At 39.4% G+C, this 23,280-nt stretch overlaps 2 protein-coding genes across 3 annotated transcripts; one reads left to right on the top strand and one right to left on the bottom strand.

Annotated features, from left to right (window-relative positions):
• The first annotated feature begins 3,402 nt into the window (after positions 1-3,402).
• Positions 3,403-17,602, top strand: LOC113433631 (RING finger protein 11-like). Of its 2 annotated transcripts, XM_087924611.1 has the most exons (4): positions 3,403-3,584; positions 4,119-4,217; positions 8,155-8,324; positions 14,207-16,653. In XM_087924611.1, the coding sequence occupies exons 1-4, from the start codon at positions 3,453-3,455 to the stop codon at positions 14,376-14,378; spliced, it is 573 nt and encodes a 190-aa protein (XP_087780737.1). In that variant the 5' UTR covers positions 3,403-3,452; the 3' UTR covers positions 14,379-16,653. The 2 variants fall into 2 exon arrangements, with proteins under 2 accessions (XP_087780737.1, XP_026552088.1); XM_026696303.2 differs by lacking the exon at positions 4,119-4,217 and having other exon boundaries at positions 14,207-17,602.
• A 633-nt stretch (positions 17,603-18,235) lies between these two features.
• Positions 18,236-23,258, bottom strand: TRIR (telomerase RNA component interacting RNase). Its single transcript, XM_026696304.2, has 3 exons — positions 22,964-23,258; positions 20,633-20,710; positions 18,236-20,059 (listed from the first exon to the last, which is right to left on the bottom strand). Exons 1-3 carry the CDS (start codon positions 23,219-23,221, stop codon positions 19,952-19,954), a joined length of 444 nt encoding a protein of 147 aa, XP_026552089.1. The 5' UTR covers positions 23,222-23,258; the 3' UTR covers positions 18,236-19,951.
• Positions 23,259-23,280: the final 22 nt, after the last annotated feature.

Below are 23,280 nucleotides of genomic sequence, written 5' to 3'. Positions count from 1 at the left end.
ACGTGTCCCGGCGCAAATGCGACAGGAAGCCGAACTGCTTACGCACGTCGGAGGAAAAAAGTGCATCATGTAGCAGCTCAAGAAAGGGCGGTAGCCACGCCCCTTCTTCTGGAGTCTGGGTACTAGCGGTCACGTGGCGCGACCTTACCTTGCGGAGAATGGTCCCGAACCGGAATGAAGGTTGTTTTCGAATGGCTTCCTAAAATATTGAATTTATAACGAGCAAGAATTATGTTTTCTTGTACAGTGGATTATAGGCCCCGTCTTTACGTGGAATGGTAACCCATGATTAACGGAACCACGGTTCACTGAATTGATCCAGTTTCCTGCTTCTGCATAGCACGTTAATCCACAAGTAGCCAGTAAAAATAGACTGAAGTACTCTACGACGCATATTCGTGCACTTGTTACTTTATCGTTAAGGCCAACCGAGGCAACTGAATTGAATCGGTTATGAAAAGTCTGCTTGTGTAGATGCAACCCCTGAGTTGCAAATTAGTCCACCACATTTTAGGTAAAAGGTTTTTTCAAAGCCAAAAGATTTGGTGTGCTGTGTGAAATGAAGCAATTTGATTAAGGTATGAAATAGTGGATTAGTTAATGGATTGTCATTGTTAACTGGATGATTAACGAAATTCAACAGTTCTATAGCATATTGAAGACAATGCAACAAGAATAGAATAGAATAGAATACTTTATTGGTCAAGTGTGATTGGACACACAAGGAATTTGTCTTGGTGTAAATACTCTCAGTACACAAAGAAAAGATACATTCATTAAGGTTCTTGGTTATGTTTACATGTTTGTTTACTCAGTCCCTCTCAAACAAGCACCAACATGCTTGTCAGAATTCCTCATATAAGGAGCAGAAGGAATTGTGCCTGACAAAAATGGCAGTCTGAATTCTCACAAAAACAATCTAGAATAGGGACCTCCAGGCCACAGCCCATTACAGGTCTGTGGCCTGTTTTGAACCAAACAGTGTGAATGGCAGGCTGATGCATATGCACAGCTTGACTAGTGCGCATGTGCACACAGCTCAACAGCCCATCCCTTGCGCTATTTGAACTGCACACACGTGCTGGCCCGTTGCTCATGCTACTTGAATGGGATGTGTGTGCAAGCCTGCCACTTGTCCAGTTTCAAACAGGCCACAGCTCAGTTGTGGCTTGGCCCAGTTCCCCTCTACCCTCACTGGACTACCAAGCCATAAAGGTTGGTGACCACTGATCTAGAATACTATCAGAATTTAATCTGTTTGTTAGTACTGAGTTTTCGATTCAGCCTGCCATGGGCACCATCTCATCACAAAATTTACTCTGATAGGAAGTTACGATAACAAGACTTTCAGAATCTCTCATCATAAGGTTAAAAAGCTTTGGAAGATTGTGCCCAAGTACTTCCTATTAATACTATTATATATTGTAGTTTTTAGGTCTGCTGTCCCGTAGGGAAAACTAGAGGAATGACATAGTCTTCTAAAGCAAAGCAGCTTGTTTTCATGTATTGATTTAACAACACGTGCATTTCAATGTAAAAGAAGCATTTAACATCTATTATGGAAGATCTGCAATTAATATTAATGAAAAGGTTAAAGAATTGGGAACAAAAAAAATCACAGTGGGAATAGTCTGGGCAGACCTAATGGATGTCTAATTGATAGAATAACTACACAGTATTACCTATCTGAAGTTGAATTCTCACTTTATATTTGCAAGTATGTTATCCTTACATTTCTTTTGTCACCTATATGTGTACAGATAACAATGATCTCACATTTGAAATAGTTTGGTGTGAGTATCCAACAACTATTTTCTGAGCAGGTAATGGAATTTTTGCAAACAAAATTATTTTGTTCAGCATTTTAATTGCTATAACTCCTTGTTTTAACCAAATACTGTATTGTGACTTGCTGCAACGGCGGTTTTAAACTATGTGAACAGATAGTGATTCATGTTTAAACATTTTTATTCTGTTAATGACTCAGGGATAGAACACTTTACAAATAATGACTGTAATCACATTATGGTGAATTAATTTAGTTTCATGGGTTCACACAACACATTCAAAGCAACCTAATTTTAATCTTAACCTGTTGTCCAAATTCAGGAAATGCACAAATGCTGATATAAGTACTGTCTTCCTATGGGAATAGGAGACAAATACCTGAAATTTTAAAATTTGGAGACTATTCATATGTAACCTAGATTGCATCCTATTACATTATGAATGTATTGCATTCGCAGTGATCAACATGTGGAGCTTTAAAAATTATAAAGCAAAAGTGCATAGGCTGCCTTAGCAGTTAACATTTTAATTGTCCCTAGTGATCATGACTAATTGATCTTGCTTCCTTAGGAAATAAACTTGTCCATAAAAGTTAAAATCATGTTTTATTTTCAAAGAACAAACCTCTACAGTCTACAAAATGAGAACAGTAAGATAAGAAAATGAAATTGGGTCAGAAAGTTTTGGTACAAAAGTCACTGCAAATATCTCCAGAATTCTGCAAATTTCATCAAAGCCAAATTAAACAAAATGCATACTGTTCCTTCCCTCTCTTTGGTTTGTGTGTCCCTGTCCATAAGGCTTCTTTCAGAAGGTAGAAGCCTTGCCCAATCTAAGAATACAAAATTTACAGGAAATAAATGTACAAGGAGGGATCTATCCTTCCCTTTTGAAGAATCTTAACATAAAAACCTACAATAATGTAATTATTTAAATAGGTAGAAGCTTCCCCTCATAAAATACCAACCTCTTGCATCAAAGCATTGACTATGTTACAGAGATTATGAACAGTTCACAACAAGAAAACCAAGCTTAGTCACTACCAAGATCCCAAGGTAATTGTTGGATGACAACAGACTTCTAGAAAACGAAAGTAATTCATGCAAGGCATTTGCTCGAATTGGTGGTTTCAAGAACAGTGAGGAATGTATAAAGATGCTCTACATTTTCTTAGTTAACCACTAGATCAAATGTTACCCATTAGAAGCATTATTTAAACCTCAGGAATGAAAATGCTTCTAGCAAAATTTGTAATGCAAGTAATCGCCAGAACAACAGTTGATTGTAATACATTTCAAGAATCAGAGGGATGGGGCTGTTTAGTAGCTTTATCACTAGTACGCATAAAACTACAAATTATTTTAAAACCATACAGCAAGAAAGGTTACTGCACGGTGGTGTCTGTCTTATTCAGCATCAGCATGAAAGGAAAGGGGGTTGAAGGCGAAGTACGGGTCAGCACTACGCGTGACTCGTTTCCTCCATCCTCAAGAGAACGAGTTCTTTATTGCGCAAGCGCAAGATTCCCGGAGCTAAGAACTACAATTCCCGTCATGCTAGGCGAGCCCCCCCCTTTTCCCAGCCGCTACTCCTCCCCTTCCCTCTAGATCTGGTAGACTGAGGTTGGCTGGGCCGGTCCCGGCAGCGACCCGGAGCGGGCGGGCATGGGGGGTTGCCTGTCCTCGCAGGCAGCTGATGACCTGTCGCTACTCAACGATTCTACCGGCGATGGAGCGAGTCTTGGGCCTGGAGACCCACCCCCACCCTCCCTCCCTGCCCAGCCGCCCCCCTACCAGGTACCGCGTGGGGTGGGGAAGGGAGCCCCGGAGCCCTGGAACTGATGATGCTCCCATGCTCTCGCCAGTTGGGGTCAGCTTTGAGTAGCCAGCGAGGGGCTAGCCAGCGTGCAGACGAGGGGGAGGAATTCGGGTGGCATTGGAGAATGTCGCAACTCGGGGACAAGTAACGCGAGATGGCTGGGGGTGGCCGGAGCCATGATGGAGAACTTGACTCGGTCCGCACGTGAACTAGACCCTGCCTAGGAGATAAGGGCAGGTATTGCTGCAGCGTTGACCCCCGCTTCTTCCGCAGATTGCTACAAGGATGAATTCATTTCGCAGCCACCGGCTCTTGTGGCACAGTATTGACCATGGGTTGGAAACATGTTTTTAAACTTGGGGTGGGTTTAGAGGAGGCTTTTATTATTGCAGTTGTTGTTCTAATTAACTCATTTGTGAAAATTTAGATTCCAGAAAATGACTGCTTGTTGTAACCTTCCTGTGTTTTCATTACTTCCTCCCCCCCCCCTTTATTACTAAATACCTTTTAAGGAGAAAAATATGAAATACCAACTGCACAATGCTGTTTTTGTGCTACCAACCATCAGTCTGGAAACTCCCTTGGTTGAAGAGAAGACTACTCGGGCTGCTGTGAGTGTAGGCTAGTATTCATTTGGATTGCTGTAATTACTCTTCCCAATCAGAAAAAGAAATCCTATGAGACATAAATTAATGGAATTAAGCTAAGTCATGGTCAATATTCTAAACAAAGAACTAGGAATTGTCATTCAGCTATGGAAAAAACACTACTAGCTTATTACAAGACATGGGAAGTTGAAGGTTGTTGGGGTAATTTATTAGAGAATGTAATTCATCTTTGCAGTGGGGGCTTCCAGACAAAGACCTACTACTATGAAGCAAAGAAATTGTGCAAACATTCTGTCTTTTATTTTTTAATATATTGTATGTAGTAGGGGAAAAAGGAAGTAGAAAGCACAAGAAACCCAAAAGTGCTTTTTGAAAAGGCAACTGGACTTTGTTTTTCCTTTGAAGATGTTTCCCTTCTCATCCAAGAAGCTTCTTCAGTTCTGTTCAGCTTTCAATGAGAAGCGAAATGTCTTCAAGGAAAAACCAAGTCCAATTTTTGCCTTTTAAGAAAGCACCTTTGGGACAACCACAACCTTGATGATTGAGAAATTCAGTAGACAAAACACAGGAAAGTTACAAAAGGAAGCTGTTATTGGATATTCTGTAATATCATGAATGAGATAGGAAGAAAGACAGCAAACATGTCTTTAGGAACATTCCATAGGAGAAAACCAAAAATCAAATGCCTCTTAATACATGAACAGTTTGATTCATTAGGGTTTTTTTTAGAGCTGGGGCTCTTTCAGTTTAAAATGTCAAGTATGAAAGTGAGGGCATATAAGCATCATATATTTATGCACTTATCAAAGAATCAGGCTTGACTGTAACTGCATCAACATACATTGCTAGCAAACCTAGGTTAACATATTAATAGCAATTGTAATGGCAAGCCAGTTGCTAAGCACCTGAAATGTGGTCATGTGCTTTGGAAGTCAGTCAGTCAGAATAGAGCTGGAAGGGACTTTAAGGGGTCTTCTAGTCCAACCCCCTGCTCAAGCAAGAGATCCTATACCATTTCAGACAGGTGGCTGTCCAGTCTTTTCTTAAAAACCTCCTGTGATGAAGCAACTGCAACTTCTGAAGTTCCACTGGTTAATTGTCCTCACTTTTAGGAAGTCCTCTTAGCCCATTATTGCTAAATTTACCCAAGAGCTTTTGATGAGGAACTCTTATCAGGTTTGAATTGCAAGTGAAATTGGAAACTGGAATTTAATTCATCCTACAAAAATGCTATCAATCAGGGATTGTTTGCGAAAGAAAATAAAGATCTGAAGCATGTCTTAAGCTTCCAGCCTGTTTTTGTTAAATATGCATACCTTGTTCCTTGTGAATGTTTAGTTGTCTCAGCTGCCCCTGATTTCTATTACTGAGAGCACAAGAGATTTGAGAGCAATTATATTTTTCTTTTATGTTTTCACAAGTTGTCACACATACAGGCTACTTTTCCCCCCAAAGTGAAGTTGCTGTTGTATAGAGGAAGAAGAGACAGGGAAGACTGAGAAACAGAGTGTCATTTTATATGTTACTACAGACCTGGACTGAAATTGGTTACCACAGTGGTTCTCCACCTTTTCTCCACCACAGACCCCCTTTAAATACCTTTTGTGGCCAAGGACCATGGCCATGGACCACCAAGACTTAACTCAAGATTTAAATCATAATATTTTTGAAGCTTTCGTGGATCTCTTCTGTGATGACATCATGGCTCCCCAGGGGTCTGTGGATCATAGGTTGAGAACCATTGAGTTACAGGGTATGCTAATTCGTGATTACTTGAATCACAACTTGCTCATTTGCCTGGATTCATACAATACACTGAACCATGCATTTAATTATGGGCCATGGTCATATAACATCCAATGCCAATAACTAACCATCCACTTTAAGCTAGGCATGAACAATTTGTGCAGTAAGTAGCAGGGAATGGCATAAAGCAATAATTCCAGGGGTGGGATTCTACCAGTTCTCACCTATTCACTAGAACCGGCTGTTAACATTCTAAGCAGTTCGGAGAACAGGTTGTTAGAAAAATTACTGGCCTAATCCTGTAAGGAAGGCAGGAAGGAAACATTCTGGTGTTGCTTGTAGAAACTGCCTCACTGTTAACCCTTATTACATTCTTGGCAGGACCAGACTTCTTGTCTCAGGAACATCTCTGGAGTTTTTTTTCCCCTCCTTTGCTGGTACTTTGCTTGTATGGAGCAACCATTCAAAGTTACAGTGGCACTGAAAAAACTGACTTATGACCATTTTCCACACTTACGACTGTTGCAGCATCCCCACAGTCTTGAGAGGCCAGGCGAGGAAATGCGTGCCTCGATATGAGTGATTTTGAGTTGGCCGCACCCAGCCAATAACACGACCAAGCCATGTCCACTCAGTCACATGACCACCAAGCCATGCCCACCACCTAAGCCACACCCACAAAACCGGTTGTTAAAAAATTTAAATCCCACCCCTGAATAATTCCCTTTATATGTTCATAGTGGATATATAAAAAGAGACTCTGTATGAGTAAGGATTTACAAGGACACTTCAACATTCAGCACAAATGAATAGGCAGAGATGAATAAAGACATGTTTTAAAAAGACCAAAACCAAGCACCTCTATGGAATTCATTACTGCGTAATAGTGCAGCATAGATTGCTTTCTTAAAAAAGATAAATACATTTTATAATCCCAAGCATTCAAATGTAGTAGTTGTGTATGTCAGTCGTTTCCAGCTTCCATAATTATTAGGCTGTGTCTCCCATTATTCTTCAAGCTATGCTGACTAGTATTTGTGGAAGCTGTGTTCCAACATGTCGAGAAGCAGGGGTGGGATGCTACAGGTTCTATAGAGCCGGTAGCTCTGAAGAATAGCAGACACCGAACTGGTTCTGTGTTTGCTGCTATTTGACCCACCCGCCTGCCTGGACTCTTACCTGTCCTTTATTTCCTGCTTTTTCAACCTCAGCTGCTTTGCGCGGCACAGCTGAGGTTGAAAAAGCAGGAATAAAAGAGCTTTTCAAATGCTGCGCACCTGCACACAGCGCTTTTCAGCTGTCTGGGCAGCACAGCTTAAGGTTTCTTTACATGCGCGCAGCAAGATAAAACGTAGTCACTGAACTGGTAGTAACAACGGTTGATTCCCACCCCTGTCGAAAAGGCATCAAATTGGAAAAGGGTAATATATGTATCAAATGTTGACTGCTAGTGTACATTGTTTCCGACATTCTCACTGTGAAAATTTTAATTAGTGATCATTGGACAAACTACAAAATGAAGCTGAATGTTGACTTCAAGCAGCATTATAATTCTTGTGTCCTGAAATTCTGAATGGAGCAATGCTATTTAGGATTTCTGTGTACAACACAGAAAATTTTGTGCATGTTTCTTACCTAATTTGCCTCCTTAGTTCAAAATAAAATGATTTGGGAGAAATGCGCTTATTAATACCTGAAGGAAATTGGGAAATTATCTTCGCATGCTAACATATTGCAAATCAAAATGTTTGTGCTAAAGGTAAGACTAGTTAGAAAACATGGGGATCCACTCCTTAGTGGTGAATTAATAGCCTGCATGGTTCATAACAGATGTGCATATAGAAAAAAAGGAGCTTCTGTAACGTGAAAACAACAGCTGACTGATCCTGTAGAAAAGCTTCAGATACTGATTAGAAAACTTATTTTAACCTATCTGCCATACCACAATATTATCTTACAGTTCAGCCCTCTGTGTGTCAAAACGATAAATAGCTATATGTGTCAGTATGGGATTTGTTTGGATTATTTTCATTAGTTAAAGAGGGGGCATATTAAAGGGGTGAGTATTTTAAATTTTCTAGTAATCTGAGAGAAAAGAGAATTGTTGCTTGTATTATGTGTAATTATGAATCCATGTAACAAACTATTTAATAGAATAGTAAATGTTCAGTCACACTATTGTCTGACTTTCTAGGATCACACTCCAATTCCAGTGTATCACCCAACGCCTAGCCAGGCACGTCTTGCCACACAATTAACAGAAGAGGAGCAAATCCGGATAGCTCAAAGGATTGGACTAATTCAGCACCTTCCTAAAGGAATATTTGATCCCGGCTCAGAGCCATCAGAAAAGAAAATCAAAGAGTATGTTTCTATGCACAATGCTTTAAATGTATTTATTATAGTGATTAACTGCTAATGAATACAAAAATATCTTTTAGAAATTATTGCCAGTATACAGAAATAGCCCTCCAAAATGCATCAGGAATATGCTATGCTTTGTTTTTATTAATTTATTTGTAATATTTGCATAGCTGTGCATCTCACCAGAAGTGACTTTGGGCAGCTTACAAACTTTACTTGCTTTGGTTTTTTGTTTAAAAAAAAAAACAGATTACTGCCCTGAAAAAAAAACTGTACTTGATGTAGGCATTCTGCTAAATAACAGAGAATATGATGCGTTGTGCATCTTTCCCGAAATTGTACTTAAGTGTCTTGATTCTATTCCCAAAGTCATCAACGCAGCAGGGCTTCCTTATAGGTCCTTATGCTAAACTATTAAGTAAAATAACTACAGGTAATTCTCACTTTGTGACCACAATTGGGAGTGGCAACTTCATCAGTAAGCATGTGATCACTAAGTGTAAAATCGTGTGACTATGACAGGCTTACATTACTTTTCATTCATCATTAAGCAAATCATTCTAGTCATTAAGCAAGACATCATATGACCACAACTTCAATTTTACTTTCATATTCTCCATTAACTGAGAAGCCATTTGCGAAGCAAGTGAATGGTGATCATATGATCTCTGTATATTGTAATGGTCAGTAATGCATGCCAATTGGGAAGTGCCCCAATAGTGATTATGTCACCATGGGAGATTGCAAGAGTCATAAATACAAGGATTGGTCAAAAAATTACTTTTTACATCATTATAATTTTGATGACTAAAGGCAGATAAAGCAAGAACTACCTGTAAGGAGTTGCATGTTTTTGAACATTCTCTGTGGAAAGGACACAGAGCACCCTTTGTTAAATGTGTTACAATTCTCATCATGGATAGTCAAAATGATCCAGAAATTTGAATGGTGCTTCTTTGCACTGGACCAGCAGAACAATATTTATTTCAGAATCTCAGTATTACTGAGAACATGAAGAAAAAATTGATAATTGCATATTTGAAGTGTGTGTGTGTGTGGGGGGGAATATTACTATTTTTATATATACATTAGCTTTGATTTCTTAGATATGAGTGTGCAGTAAATTAGGTTTTTTTAAAGGTAGAATATATTAACTATAGTCATAAGGAGTGGCAACTCCACTGCTAAATCACATCATAAAGCATGACTTCATGTGACTTAACCACAGTTGCAGTAATCCCAGTTGTCCCTGTCACGCAAATCAGAGATTCCTGTGGTCATGGGAATACCATTTGTAACCTCCTGCCAACTTTCCCATTGACTTTCCTTGAATTGGGATCACATGACCAGGGGGACGTGGCAATGGCTGCAATTATGAGGCTGTATTGTAAAATCCCTCTGGTTCAGCAAAGTCACTACTTTGAATGCTCACTAAATGAGTGGTTATTTAATGAAGATTATCTATACAGCAATAAGTTATGTTCTTCATTGCTGAAGATGATGCCCATAGCGTAGGCAATGCAGGTAGTCATCACTAAGTGACTGCCTCATTTAGTGACCCTCCATGGTTACACAGTGATGAAAAAATAACGACAAAATCCTTTAATGAGCCTTGGTAGGTTGTTAAAGCAAAGGAAAGCTGAAGCAAGATCAGAATTGTGGTTTCACTTAGTGGCAACATTTAATGACTGAGTTGCCAGCCCCAATTGTTTGTTATGTTAGATGATTTCCTAACCTGTTGTAGCATTACTTACACTTCCTAGTCAGGCTAACCTGTTGGAAATGCCTCAGATTACATATAGGAAGAAAAAATTCAAGTTCAAAGCACTATTTTTTTAGACTGGCCTTAGCATCCAGTGTATTTACCGGAGAGAGATGGCAGTGATGGTTCCTCATTTTATCTTAGAATGAATTGTTTATCAGAGTGCCTTCTGTGGAGAAAGCAATTAACAGCCTGATATGGATGCTTTGATACCTCACAGAGAACAATCTCATGGTGAATTTCATCAAGAGCATATTCATATTATTAAAGCAGATCTGCCCCTGGGAATCACAATCGGCAGGACGGAGATCAAGATGCTGGCAAGATTACAAGGATAATAATACAATTCTTGATTCAGCACCATAGGCCCAATTCCATTCCAGATCACTCCAGTACTTCCTTCCAGCCTAGACCCAGTCCTATCTGCACAAGACAATGCCAAGCAAGGTAACCCAGTCATTGCATTGGTGGCTAATCATACACTGGCAGACCAGAAAACCATTTGGCTTTCTGATCAAATAAACAACAGAAGCTATCCTAATGAGTTGCAGAGCCTAATTCCCAAACATCTTAATGCAGAGATTATGGTTCCATCATAGTTTAGTATTGTCTCCTAACAAACTGGGATTATAATTGTAGAAATGCCTCTGAAGGCATTTTCGCACTAGACAAATTGGTGTCATATGGACAATGTTATGACAAAAGCCTATGTAATCCGGTAGGGTGGATAGAAATAATGGGCCTTCAGAGGAAGTACCATTTCTCAACTACCACAATGTTCACAAATATCTATGCTCCATATCAGCAGAGATTACTAAGCAGTATAACAAGCAGGTTGAGTCATCAGCGCTTGAATTAAGGAGAGTGGACCCTATACTGAGATGTTTTATACTGTAGTTTAGATGAAGATCTCTCTCAGATGACATGTTCACAACAGACAAGGGAAATGTTCCTCCCAATTTTCAGAAAACAGAGCAGAGGATCAGTGTCTTAGTGGCTTCATGATCAGAAAGCCTATCTATGTTTGATTGACACTGACTCAAAACTGTCCAAGTTATATTCAAGGTGAATATACACAAGATCAGGGGTGGGATTCTGTCGGTTCGGACTGGTTCTATAGAACCAGTTGTTATTATTCTGCACAGTTCGGAGAACCAGCAAATCGTGCCCCTTGCTGGACCCTTCCCTCTCCACCCGCCCCTCCCCATCAGTCCTTATTGTGCATGTGCAACATCGTGTGCATGCCCGACATCACTGACTGTTCTTCCCTGCCCATCACTCCTTAAGGCAGGGGTCACCAACCTTTTGGACCTCAGGGACCACCAAACTCATAATTTTAAATCCCGCGGACCAGAGACCCTGGGAAAATCCCCCAAAAACTCTGCAGGAAAATTCCCCACCCCATTTTCCTACCGATCGATCATTCTTTATTTGGGATCACAGGATACTGTTCCCAGCTCCGTTCTCAGGGGAAGAGAGAGAGAGAGAGACTTTCGGCTTCATGCAAGGAAAGCAGCAGAAGCAGAAGAAGTCTTTCTTTCTCTCCCCCAAACTCCGTCAGAATGGCGCAGTCTATTGGAGCAAGATGCCTTGCAGGATCTCCCAGACTCATTTCTTGAGGGAGAGAAAGAGAGACTTTTGCTGCTTTCCTTGCGTGCAGCCAAAAGCAGAAGACAGAAGCGGAAAGAAGCAACCTGGTGGCCAGGCGAGGCACGTGGGGCGAGTGAGGCAAGTTCCTCCCCCTCCACCCTTCCCCCCCTCCCCTCACTATCTCGTGTTGTTCACACTGTGAATCAAGCCTTGTGTTCCCATAGGCCATGTGGGTAGCACAGCCTTGTGTTGCCTCGCAGCCAGGATTAATCGCTTTAGGGGTTGCTTTGTGGGGTGACATTTCTCTGCAGACCGCCAACATTTTCTTGTGGACTACCAGTGGTTCCCGGCCGACTGTTGACCACTGCCTTAAGGTTTTTCTTCCCACCCCCCGATGATCAGCTGTTCCTATGATCAACTGTGCTGGGATTCCCCTCGCTGTCTTACTGCTTCACCCAGGAAGGTTCCCTGAAGGTTCATCCAGGAAGGTTCCCTGAGGCCCAGGAAGGCAAAAAATGAGGAGGGGGCTGTAGCTCCCTCCCCCACGCCCCACACTCCATTTTTTTGCTTTCCTGGGCCCCAGGAAGCCTTCTGGGAGCAAAAACACCCCCCAGCAGGCTCCCAAGGCCCAGAAGGCCCCAAAAATGGGAGGGGGGGTTGCTGGAAAAGAGATGCCACATCCACCCAGTCACATGGCCACGCCCACCTGGCCACGCCCACAGAACTGGTTGTTAAAAAATTTGAATTCCACCTCTGCACAAGGTATTGGGTAATGTTTATTCCATTATGGCCCAGGAGATGCAGATCTCACCCAAAAGGGGATAAGTAATGATTGCATATAGCATCTCTTGAAAACAGGCTAGCATTTGAAGTTGATTACCTAGTCACACTCTGGCTACAATTTTGCTTCAAAAAAATCATGACTAAATCTGTCAACTGATTTGGTATGCTTTAAACTGGTGGTATAAAAGGCAGTACAAATTCCAGAACTATTGAAATTCATACAAAAATGGCCAAGTTTTACTTTGTTAATTCAAGATGTGCTAAGACTGGGTTCCTGTTTCATGCTTAAAATCAGTTCCAAATTTCACCATGCACTAATAAAATTGTACTCCAATTTTTCTGCCCAGACCTTTTCACTCCTAAAGAACTAACCAACACAAAATATCAACAGAAGAAAATACATGTACTTCAGGGTTGAACTATGGGGTCCTTGATGATTTCTCAGCTTGCTTGCTTGCTTTCAGACATTTCATTATTAGACAAAGTAATATCAGTGCTAGTGAGACTGGGATTTATTCCTCTTCATATATAGTAGCTTGCCCTGCCAATGTTGGTGATGTGTGTGACGGTAAGTAGGACAGACAAACAAAAGATTAGCAGATCACATCCATGAACACCAACTAACAATCAAGACACAATGAAAATGCCTTAATCTCACAACATATTACCAAACTCAACCATAGTTTCAAATGAGAAACTGAACGTCCTAGATCAAAAATACTAAGGAATTCCTGGAAGCTTGATATTCAGACAAATCAGCCATCAGTAGACATACAGAGATAAACCATTGTTACAAAGCAATCAAAAGAGGCATTAAAAAGACAGTGAAACAAAAAGACTACAAAACATCCTCTCCAGCAACCACTACTCAAAATAAGCAGAGATTAACACCAGACAAACAAGCAGAAAATAATACCCTAATTGAGGAACTATCAAGGAGAAAACCACACCTCAGAAACACTGGCAGGGCAAGCTATGACATGTAAATAAGGCAAACCCCACATTCGCTAGCACTGATGTTACCTAGTTGAGTAGTGAAATATTTGCAAGTAAACAACCAAACTCAGACAGCAACACAATACAAAGTAGCTGTGTGAAGGGAAGGGTCCTAAAATATTAACTTACTTTAGTAATATTAATAACCAATTTGCTTCCTATAAAGTAGACATTCTGGACAGACAAGTTAAACAGTCCATCAGCCAGTAGGCTAGAGTACATTGCTCTGGTGTTTACATCCAGCAAGAAACCAGTCCATTCCGGCATCACAGAACAATCTGTTGGGTGATACCTGCATCAACAGTGTTGTTGTTTTGGACAGGGCATTTGAGGTTCTTTGTGGTTATCATGACATTGATATCAAGAATGCGATAGGTCAATGATATACTGATCTCCTGACAAACAGTAAACTAGAGATCAAGAACCCTAATAACATGTTAAAAACCGTCATTCTTTGTGTGCAATTTTTTTGTAGTCTAGAACATGTGGCTTATACATGGAAGAAATCAATTCTTGCAAGTTTCCATTTGGAAAAAATAACACGGGGGAACTTTCAAATATCATAAATTTTCATTGCAGGAGGCTTGATATTATATTTTTAAGAGCTGAGTGTATGGCAAAACAATATAGCAACTAGTCTTTTGGAGTTGTATTGAAATTTACCAAGTAGCAAATTGGATAAGAAATAGAAGTTGGCCTGGTAACCATCTTGCAACCTTTGTATTAGCAGTTTCTCTTTTTACTTCTCCAGATGTGTAATCTGTATGCTGGATTTTGTATATGGAGATCCCATCCGATTCCTGCCTTGTCTACACATCTACCACGTAAACTGCATTGATGACTGGCTGATGCGATCATTCACGTGTCCTTCTTGCATGGAGCCAGTTGATGCTGCTCTGCTCTCCTCCTATGAGACTAACTGAGGCGGCTTTGAGCCCTGCTCTTGTTCATGCTTCCAGGCTGTGGATATATTGGGGGCCTGGGACGTGGGACATTATTTGCACAATTCTGGGGTACACCAAAGAAACCGGTCCCAGCCCCTACGGACACATGCAGCTATGCTGGCTGTACTAAAGGATGATTTGTGCCATATTTTAAGTGTTGCATCCAGTGTATTGGGCTGGGGCTGGGGGTTGGAAGGAAACAAGGAAATGGCAGAACTAACTTTCCACTCTACTCACAATTTAGTTTTGTAGAAAATCAAGATTATTCTTTGACCCAATTATCTACCCTCATACTTTTGTAAGTCCGTTAAGTTACTGAGTACGAAACTGTAGGAACTGTACAGTTTCGTAGGAAACTGTAATGGAATTCTAACTTGTTAATGAAAGAGAAAGCTGTTTAAAGCTGATGCTGAAGATCTCTTTAAGATTTTACAAATTAAGAGAAATTCTAAGGCTATTATACCAGCTCTGGTCAGTTCTTGGAGAAAAATAATTTAATATAGAAAAAAACCCAGGCATTTTATGTTCGGGCCACTATTGAAAATTTATCAATACAGGTATGCAATGCAGAAAACAAGCCTTAGAAGCTAGCTAGCTAGCTAGCTACCTACCTAGTGTAGCTTGAAGCTGTAACATTGCTAGGGAAGGAGACTGAACCCATTTGCTTTTGGAAGTGCTTCTTTTAAACTATTTTTGTTTTAGTTGGGAGAAAAGGATACAATTTCCTTGCTCTTTTTCCTTGCTCATCAAATAAGAGTTTTATCTATTTTGAAGAAGTGTATGGTGCCTCTTTTCAAACCCCAATAGGGCAAGCAGATTCTCCACCTAATGCTTATTCACCAGACTAGAGGAAAATCACATGGATGTAACAGATTTTGAAAGCAATGCTTTGTTTCACTCAATCTTCATTTGGGTGAAGTTCACTGGAAGGAGCAGGGATGGGATAAGTGCAGATTATTTGTCACAATGTGAAATTTCTGCCTTTCTACTATATGGAAGAAGTGTTGATATATAAATAGATATATCTTGTTTAAAGTGAGAAATATTTTTATGGAAAGTTTACGATTCAGTATGGTAAGATCCTTTTAGATGCTGGTTGCAAGTTAAAGCATCCATATATTCTGAAGAGTGAAGAAATGTTTATTTGTAGGCAATCTACTATTTGTCTTACATGAAGATTTTGTTCCATAAGAACCTGTTAAGGCAGGCCGTTACTATGATGCAGCAAAGCCAACATGTGAAAAGGCTTTCCTAAGTCATATTGTTTATTGCCTTGCAAGTACAGAAATGTCAAAGTGCTTTTCTGATTATGTATTGTTCATAGCAAAGATCTAGTGCTTGAAAGATTAAAAAAACCGGATGTATATTGCATTGAAATGGAAAATAAATAGATTGTCAGCAGTGCCTTCTAAAGTACATACATTGGCCAAGATGACTGTAGAAAACTTTTCTATTAATGAAAGTGAGTAGAATGAGATACTCTGAATCAATTTATCATTGATTCTGTTTTTTCTTTTACCTTTAATAGTTAGAAATTAGTTGCCATGTTGTAATCAAGCACGATTCTATGCAGTAGTAGGATTTGATCTTGCTATTGTATGGCCCTTCTGAAGTTTCTGAATGGAACTCCCAGCAGACCTGCAGTATTGTAAGGAATCTTGGAAATTGTAATTGCAACAAGAAAGTCACATTGGATTTGGGAATGAAGTCATATTTGTTTTCTAAGCCATACTACAAATAGTCTTTTATTTGTAATTCCAAAACTAGCAGGGAGGAAACAGCTCAATGTGTCAAACAATGATTTGACCATAAGACAATACAGAATATTAAAGGAACCAAGAGAAAGTCTAATAATCAGTTTAAGGCAAGGATTATTATTTTGGATGACCCCCCAGTCCCACAAAGCAAACAGTGAAAGACCACAACTACTTTCTTCTCATCTTTTCAAATGAATCTGCAATTGCTGTTGAGACTTATGTGGTTTATGCTTTCAAATAGCAGTGCTTTGAAGGGGCAAATCTCATTAGAGGTCAGCATTCAATAGATTCCTCTTCATCTGCTCAGAGGGAGAAGATACAGTTTTCCTTGCCCGTGATACCATTTCTATGATTGAAGTGAATAGAATCCATATTTTAAAGCAGCAGTCTCCAACCTTTCCAGCTCTGTGGATCAGCAAAAGGGGGGTTGCACACGCTTGCCCGCTGTTTTCATGGTCCGATTGCCAATAAAACACAAACTGGTAGCAGTCTACAGACTAGGAGACCCATTTTAAAGTACATTTCTTTGTCTGAAAGTCCTTGCCCTATGTTATCTCTTGGTATTGCCTGTATCTTTATTTTGAAGTTCACCACAAAAAAAGTGGCAGAAGTAAAGATGGCGTTTGCTATTTAAGTTACTAGTATACTCTAGCCAGCAAGCTCTATTGCGTATTAATATCTCCTTGCTGTTTAGAGATATGGGAAATATCAAAATTGGTATTTAGTAAATCATAATCCAGAGGAAAATAACATGGCATATATCTTTCAGGACAAGCAGTCTCCTATAGGGTACAATATTGTACCAAACATTTCACTTCATCAATGAATTCCCTGTAGCCACTCAGAACATTGGAGCAGGCAATATATAAAAGACTTTAAAAAGTGGCATAGCTCCTTTCAAGAGATGAGATCACTGTCTCCAGTGCTGCATGTAAGGATATTTAAAGCCCCTCTCCTTAACTGGTTTGGAAAATCAAAAAGGGGGAGATGCAAAAGATGGGCGGTCTACTATAAGGGACTATCACCTGAGAAGTGTTATCAATAACAACTTCTTTTTTCTATCCCAAAGAATCACTTGGTAAGGTAATTACTGTTTACTTCATAAAAAGAAAAAAAAATCCACAGAACAGAGGATCAATTCCATGTGGCTTATATGATTGATTAAACCTAGTAATATAACCCCAAATTGTAACTTTGATATGAAAATAGCTTGGGCAGTGGAAATGAAGTTATTTATGAACAGCAGTGACCACCATTTAGTAAAAGATATATTTCAAAATACAAAGTACATGCAATAGTCAAAGAACTTCTGGAAAATATGAGCAACAGCTTGTGTACTGTGAAAGGAACTGTTTTCATGCTCCACTTACTATGGTTTTTACCTATTCCATTAACTGCTATTTTTTTTTTCAAAAATATGGTAAATATAACTCAGAAAAAGGCAAATGCATCTTGTTTTTTTTCATTAACAAAGCAAAACACAACATTTCACTAGTTTATAGACAGAAATGCCATTTTTTCCATTATGTAATTATAACTATGTTTATGCAATATGGTAAGCTTTAACATGGGCTGTCTCATTCGGGCTTAGCACAATGCATGAACCTAGTAGTGTCTGCATGTGCAAACCATGACAGTTTAGAAATAAACTTTTTAGCTGCACAATTACTATAAGAAAAATAATCCATTTTCTCCAACTTTACAATGCATATTTATGGAAAACAATTCTAATCATTTTAAGTGCAGAACAACTCGTTTAGCTTTCAACCTTCCGATAACTATTGATCAGTGTCATGTGTATTTAAAGAATTCTTATCAACACATAAGCAAAAGAAAATCTGGATGCTATGGTTATACCTTCAGTAGACAGTTTTAATGACTTTGCATGTTTAAATAATGCCATCTAGAAAAAATATATATGGGAAACATATATCAACAAATACCCACAACAAAATTCTATTATTTAAAAAATATTACTGTATTAAGGATGATTAGTACTCTAATCTGGGCTGTAGAGGTCAAAAGCAATGAAGTCGCAAGCCTGATCGAGTATATAACAAAGAAGAAAATTGGCATCACTTTACAGGAGGCTGAAAATAAAATACTAAATCTTTATTTTTTTCTGGTATTTTAACAGCAATCTCATGATATTATGAGAGGCAAAAACAATTTTTGTTTCATCTAACCACTCCCTTACCATATTCAGAAATAGTTCCTACATGCTCATTGTGCATGTAAAACCTGTTATGTAATGAGAGTTCTTAGTTACACTAAAGAGCACTCAGATGTTTTATGTGAAATTCCAGCAAAAATGCTTAAAGAACCCTGATATAAAGAAAGCATTGTTCTTCAAATGCATTACCCAAAGGCTGAAGATAATGTGGAAACCAATGGCCTTTTCAAGGCATAAATGTATTTAATAGATCTGGTCCAGTGATGAACAATGATGATTGAAGAACGGAAAAATAGACCCAAACAGTGAGATCAAACCTTTGTTTTTCTCCAGAGTACAAATCCATCTTTCTGAATATCACATTAATAGTGCAGCTCAAAAACCAGCCCAATCTATTAAGAGAAAATGGCACAAACTGGATAACATTTAGAAGTGAAACCCAATCCCACAACAAAAAATAGCTTCTCTATGCCAGCCAGAAAACAGAAGTTCTCATTAGTGTTTCCTGACTTGAAATCGATTGTTGGGATTGTACCAGAAGCCCTTATATGAAATTGCCCTGCTCAATTTCAGTGTCCAATGCACATCAGATGCTTTCCATTTCAACAGTATTTTATGGAAAGTATTAAAAAAAATCAAACTCAGCATATGTAAACAAGTGGTAAAAGAGCATAGGCCCCATGCATGCAAAAACCCATTATCAATACAATGGCTACAGACCTAAGCTTTTGCTTTCAGAACCAAGGACCTCTGCTCATAACACCTGGGAGTGGGGCATAGGAGCAGTCAAAGGTTAAAATTATAGTATCTAGAATTCATTGCAGAGAGCACCTAAGGTAATTTTAGTGATTCTTCTCAAATATATAATACTTGGTACAAAAACAGACCAAGCATTTTGCTTCTTAGATAGTAGACAGGCACAGGATACCCCCCAGTATTAGATTTGGAGCATGCATAGGAAAAGACTAGGAAAAAACTTACGCAGCAGCTGGAATTAAATACAAAACTCCATAATTCACTGCAATATGCAGTGAAATTGAAGTAAGGGAAGAGAACAATACGGGCAAAAATGCAACTACAGAACAGTCAGACATTAAACGTATCAAGAGATCCAGATTCATTTGTCTTTCATAGTGAAGAGAGGGATTACTTCAAGCTCTGGAATTACTACAGTCTGCAGTACTTACTATTTGCAACCATATTTTAAATTTATCTTCAGCAGTAAAAGGTACTGAATTTGATAAAGAGAGCTTCTTAGCATGTCCTATAGTAAAAAGTTCAGGGGTACAGAAAATGTTAAGCAAAGGCTCAATGCTGAAGGTTTATCAGCAAAGGAATGCCTGATGCCTGATGATTTGGGGAAAGAAATGTCAGACCAATTCCACTATTTGGAGAGAGGGTGTTACAAATTAAAAATCTGGCAACTAAGTCAAAGTTCTTAGCTCTCAGAAGAAGGGGAAAACAATAAACGAATCAGTGAAGGAGGCTCTTAAGTTTTCAAATATAAAAGTATGGCAAGTCTCCTGCTGCCATGGCAGCATTCAGTCTTGTGGGACAGCACTACTCCTTTGATATTTTAAATAATTATGTACATCACAGACAGTCCAGGCTGGAGATAAAAGTTATTTCACTAAAGGCCGGGTTTTATCATCATCACTGCACTGGTGGGCTTTGTACTTTTTCACTTCAGCCATATATTTCGCCCATGCATCTCCTTTATTTGTCAAAACCTATAACAGAAAAAAAAGGAGCCAGTTACAGAATACACATTTAAAGAATTGGACTTAAAAGCATTCTTAGGGTACCAGTTCCCATGAACATCAGCCTATATATAAATCTAGGAAAGCCATTCAATTGAAACCAGAGTTTGTAATTTTATTGGAGATGTCCGCCAAATACTTACTGCATGGACTTTCGATTACCCTGTCTCATTCTAATCTTCTACATAAGGTACAGTTAGGACCAATAGGATAATACATTGCTGCTCTGATCTTTTTGGAGCTAAATGCATTTTATATACCAAAAATAAACATAAAAAATCTCACTTAAAGCAGATTTGGGAAATGAATGAAAATGTTCTTATTACAAATGAACAAGAAACAATTCACTATTTTCTCAAGCCCATAAGGACAGATCCCATTGTCAATTTCAAACTAGGGTAGCATGAAGGTAAAAGAGCTCAACTTCACTTTCTAGAATGCTGAAATGAAAACAACAGTGCTACTTTTTTCACTGAAACTTTTAGGAAGCTCCATGCTGCCCCTCATCTCTCAATTTATTATTCCTGATGTGTCCCAGCTTACCTCCTCCTCTGTCTTTTGTTTCTTGGCTACCACTCCTGTCTTCAGGGCTAGCTTGCTGCCCCCTCTCCGCTTGCCCACCTGGGTGAAGGGATAGAAGACTGCAACCGTTATACGAGCCTGGGAGCTGCAAGGGGAATGTTGCCCACTATATAACGGTATAGGGAGTCCTTCAATTAGATCATCTTAGCTCGCCATCACACCTGTCAGTCTGTACAGAGCTGCCGAGCGTTACCTACACCGCTGTGCTAGGAGGGTAAAAGGGCACCTTAGCAGTGTTCACCAATACATCTGTACAGTTAAGCCCAAACATTAAAAGACATTAACAAGTAACAAGAAATGGAAGTATTCCAATTTCTTTTCAGGTTTGCTGCCTGGTGGGAAATAGGAACACCATTCTATTTTTACTTTTATTTCCCTACAATATAACAATCTGGAATACATTATGTGAAGAACTTTTATTTGCTCAAAGTCATGAAAGCAATAAAGTTATCAGAATCAATACAACATTAATTCAAAATCAATAATTATCTTTTTGATAGTCTTGGGAAGTGTGGTATATGCTAATATAATCTTAGATATAACTGTAAAGGCCTGCTGCATACATTTAAAATGGTATTTACAATACCATATAAGCATGTATGTGATTCAGTTTTTATACTGAAAAACACAATTTTTGATCTTCAGTTGAAAAGGACAGTTTAAAATAGAAAATGTCAATTTCAGTTAGCAATAAACAAAACAGGGGTTCCAATTATCACTTTTAGATAGTACAGCAGTCCCTCCCCAATCCATTTCTGGAGCAATGCCACATGCATTGCAAGTACAAATTGTTTTATATGTGGTGATGCAAACATACATGTTGGAAAACAGTTTATAATTAAAAACTTCCACCCAACATTTTAAAGACTGGAAATAAAACATCTTTATTTGTAATGTTTAGGCTACAATGCCTACAGATACCTAGGAATAAATTCAATTGAACCCAATTAGAATTACAGGTCAATAAATATGGCCAGGATTATCATATTTCATTTAATGCAGAACAGACTTGATTTCTCATGTTCAAAAGTATAATTAATGCTTAATGTAGGATGAATAAAGTCATACTTGCAATTTTCCCTAGCCAGTGCAAATAAAAATGGTTCAGTATATTTCAGACTTATTGTATCACATTAACAAGAACAAAAAGATTTCATTTGGGTCCCAGGAGACACACTGATGAGTTTAAAACTGTGAATACACACAAAAAAACCCCCAATGTATTAAGAAACGTTTGTTACTATTCACTAGCAACAAACATGTATGAGGGGGAAGCAATTTCATTTCAAAAACATTTTGATAAACTTTTTAATGCATACCACTTAATTTACGTGTGTTTTAATAAAGGCTGAATCAGCCTAAAATGAAGTTTTCCCAAAGACAACTAAGAGCAAAGCATATTGCATTACGTATTAACAGATCAAAGTGTTCCCATCTCTATTGCTTCCATTTTCAAAAAAAAAAAAATCTACATTATATGCATGTCAAGAATGGCAGCTTCACATTCACAAAAGGAAAACTCTCTTGGGACATCTGTCACCATTGATCAAGGATCTTCAAACTTGGCAAGTTTAAGACTTGTGGACTTCAACTCCCAGAATTCCCGAGCCAACATGACTGGAGGAGGAATTCTGGGAGTTGATGTCCACAAGTCTTAAAGCAGTCAAGTTTGGAGACCCCTGCCATAGACCCTTATCAAATCAAGGTTAGGGTTATGGCATAGAGTAATAATTATTCAGCCAATATGATGAAGCCCAGCAAACCATATAAACCTGCCAGGAATGAATGGTGTGGAGCATGGAGCATCACAGTCCTGTAAAAAACTGTGGATCTGTTCATGTTTCTACTCGGATTTCGGGTGGGGAAGGGGAACTAATACAGTGAGGAAGTGGGGGGGGGGGGAGATCTACTAAATAGCCACAAATACCCAAAATATGCTTAGAAAGATGGGTCCAATATGATGCCTTTTCAAAACAGACCGGGGGTGGGTGGGAGGGGAGGAAGAATAAAATGCAACATTTGTCCTGCTAACTTCATATTGCTTTAATAGAAAGTAATCTTTTATAGGGAGGAGGGAATACTAGGCGGGATGGTGGTCGGTGGAAGCGAATAGCGTAGAGAGGCGGCACCTGGAGAATTACTGCCTACGTTTATTCAAGAAATCCTAATGTTGAGAGAAAGCAAACTGACAAAAAGGGTTCTTGCTCCTCGGTCCTTCGAGGAAGGCCAAGGAGGGGGAGGGGGTTGGATAAAAGGGGAAGAAGAGAAAAGGTCAGTGCCCAGATCCCTTACGAAGCTGAGGGCGCTCCCGCTCCGCTTCTTTCCCGGTGGCTCTGGGTCCCCGGGAGGCTCTGGCCGCGGTTCGGTCTCTTTCCGCTTCTCGGCTCCGGCGATCGGCATTTCTCGTCCACTCTTTCCTCCCGACGCAGAGGCTTCCTCCATGCGCCGCTTAAACAGTTCGAGAAAAGAACCGTCGTTGGCGAACACGTTGACGCCGCCCGGTCCTGCCGCCTCGGAAGCCGGGCCTTCTCCGCCTGGCGCCGCGGCCATCTCTCGAGCCCTTCCCTGACCCAGCCTGCGCGCGCCCACAGGATGATGGGAAACGATTA

This window comes from Pseudonaja textilis, chromosome 2, assembly GCF_049901715.1.
Source record: "Pseudonaja textilis isolate UNSWEBS1 chromosome 2, rPseTex1.2, whole genome shotgun sequence".
NCBI lineage: Eukaryota > Metazoa > Chordata > Lepidosauria > Squamata > Elapidae > Pseudonaja > Pseudonaja textilis.
The sequence above is the reverse complement of the archived record's forward strand: the minus strand, read 5'-3'. Positions and strand labels throughout refer to the sequence as shown.

Bases quoted from the DNA above. Each gene is read 5' to 3' on its own strand.
- LOC113433631 (XM_087924611.1), top strand. From the start codon at position 3,453: ATGGGGGGTTGCCTGTCCTCGCAGGCAGCTGATGACCTGTCGCTACTC. The intron at 3,585-4,118 runs GTACCGCGTGGG...ATACCTTTTAAG, and splicing joins CCCAGCCGCCCCCCTACCAG to GAGAAAAATATGAAATACCA. The intron at 4,218-8,154 runs GTGAGTGTAGGC...CTGACTTTCTAG, and splicing joins AGAAGACTACTCGGGCTGCT to GATCACACTCCAATTCCAGT.
- TRIR (XM_026696304.2), bottom strand. From the start codon at position 23,221: ATGGCCGCGGCGCCAGGCGGAGAAGGCCCGGCTTCCGAGGCGGCAGGA. The intron at 20,711-22,963 runs GTAAGGGATCTG...CCCTTCACCCAG, and splicing joins GCGGGAGCGCCCTCAGCTTC to GTGGGCAAGCGGAGAGGGGG. The intron at 20,060-20,632 runs GTAAGCTGGGAC...TTTCTGTTATAG, and splicing joins AACAAAAGACAGAGGAGGAG to GTTTTGACAAATAAAGGAGA.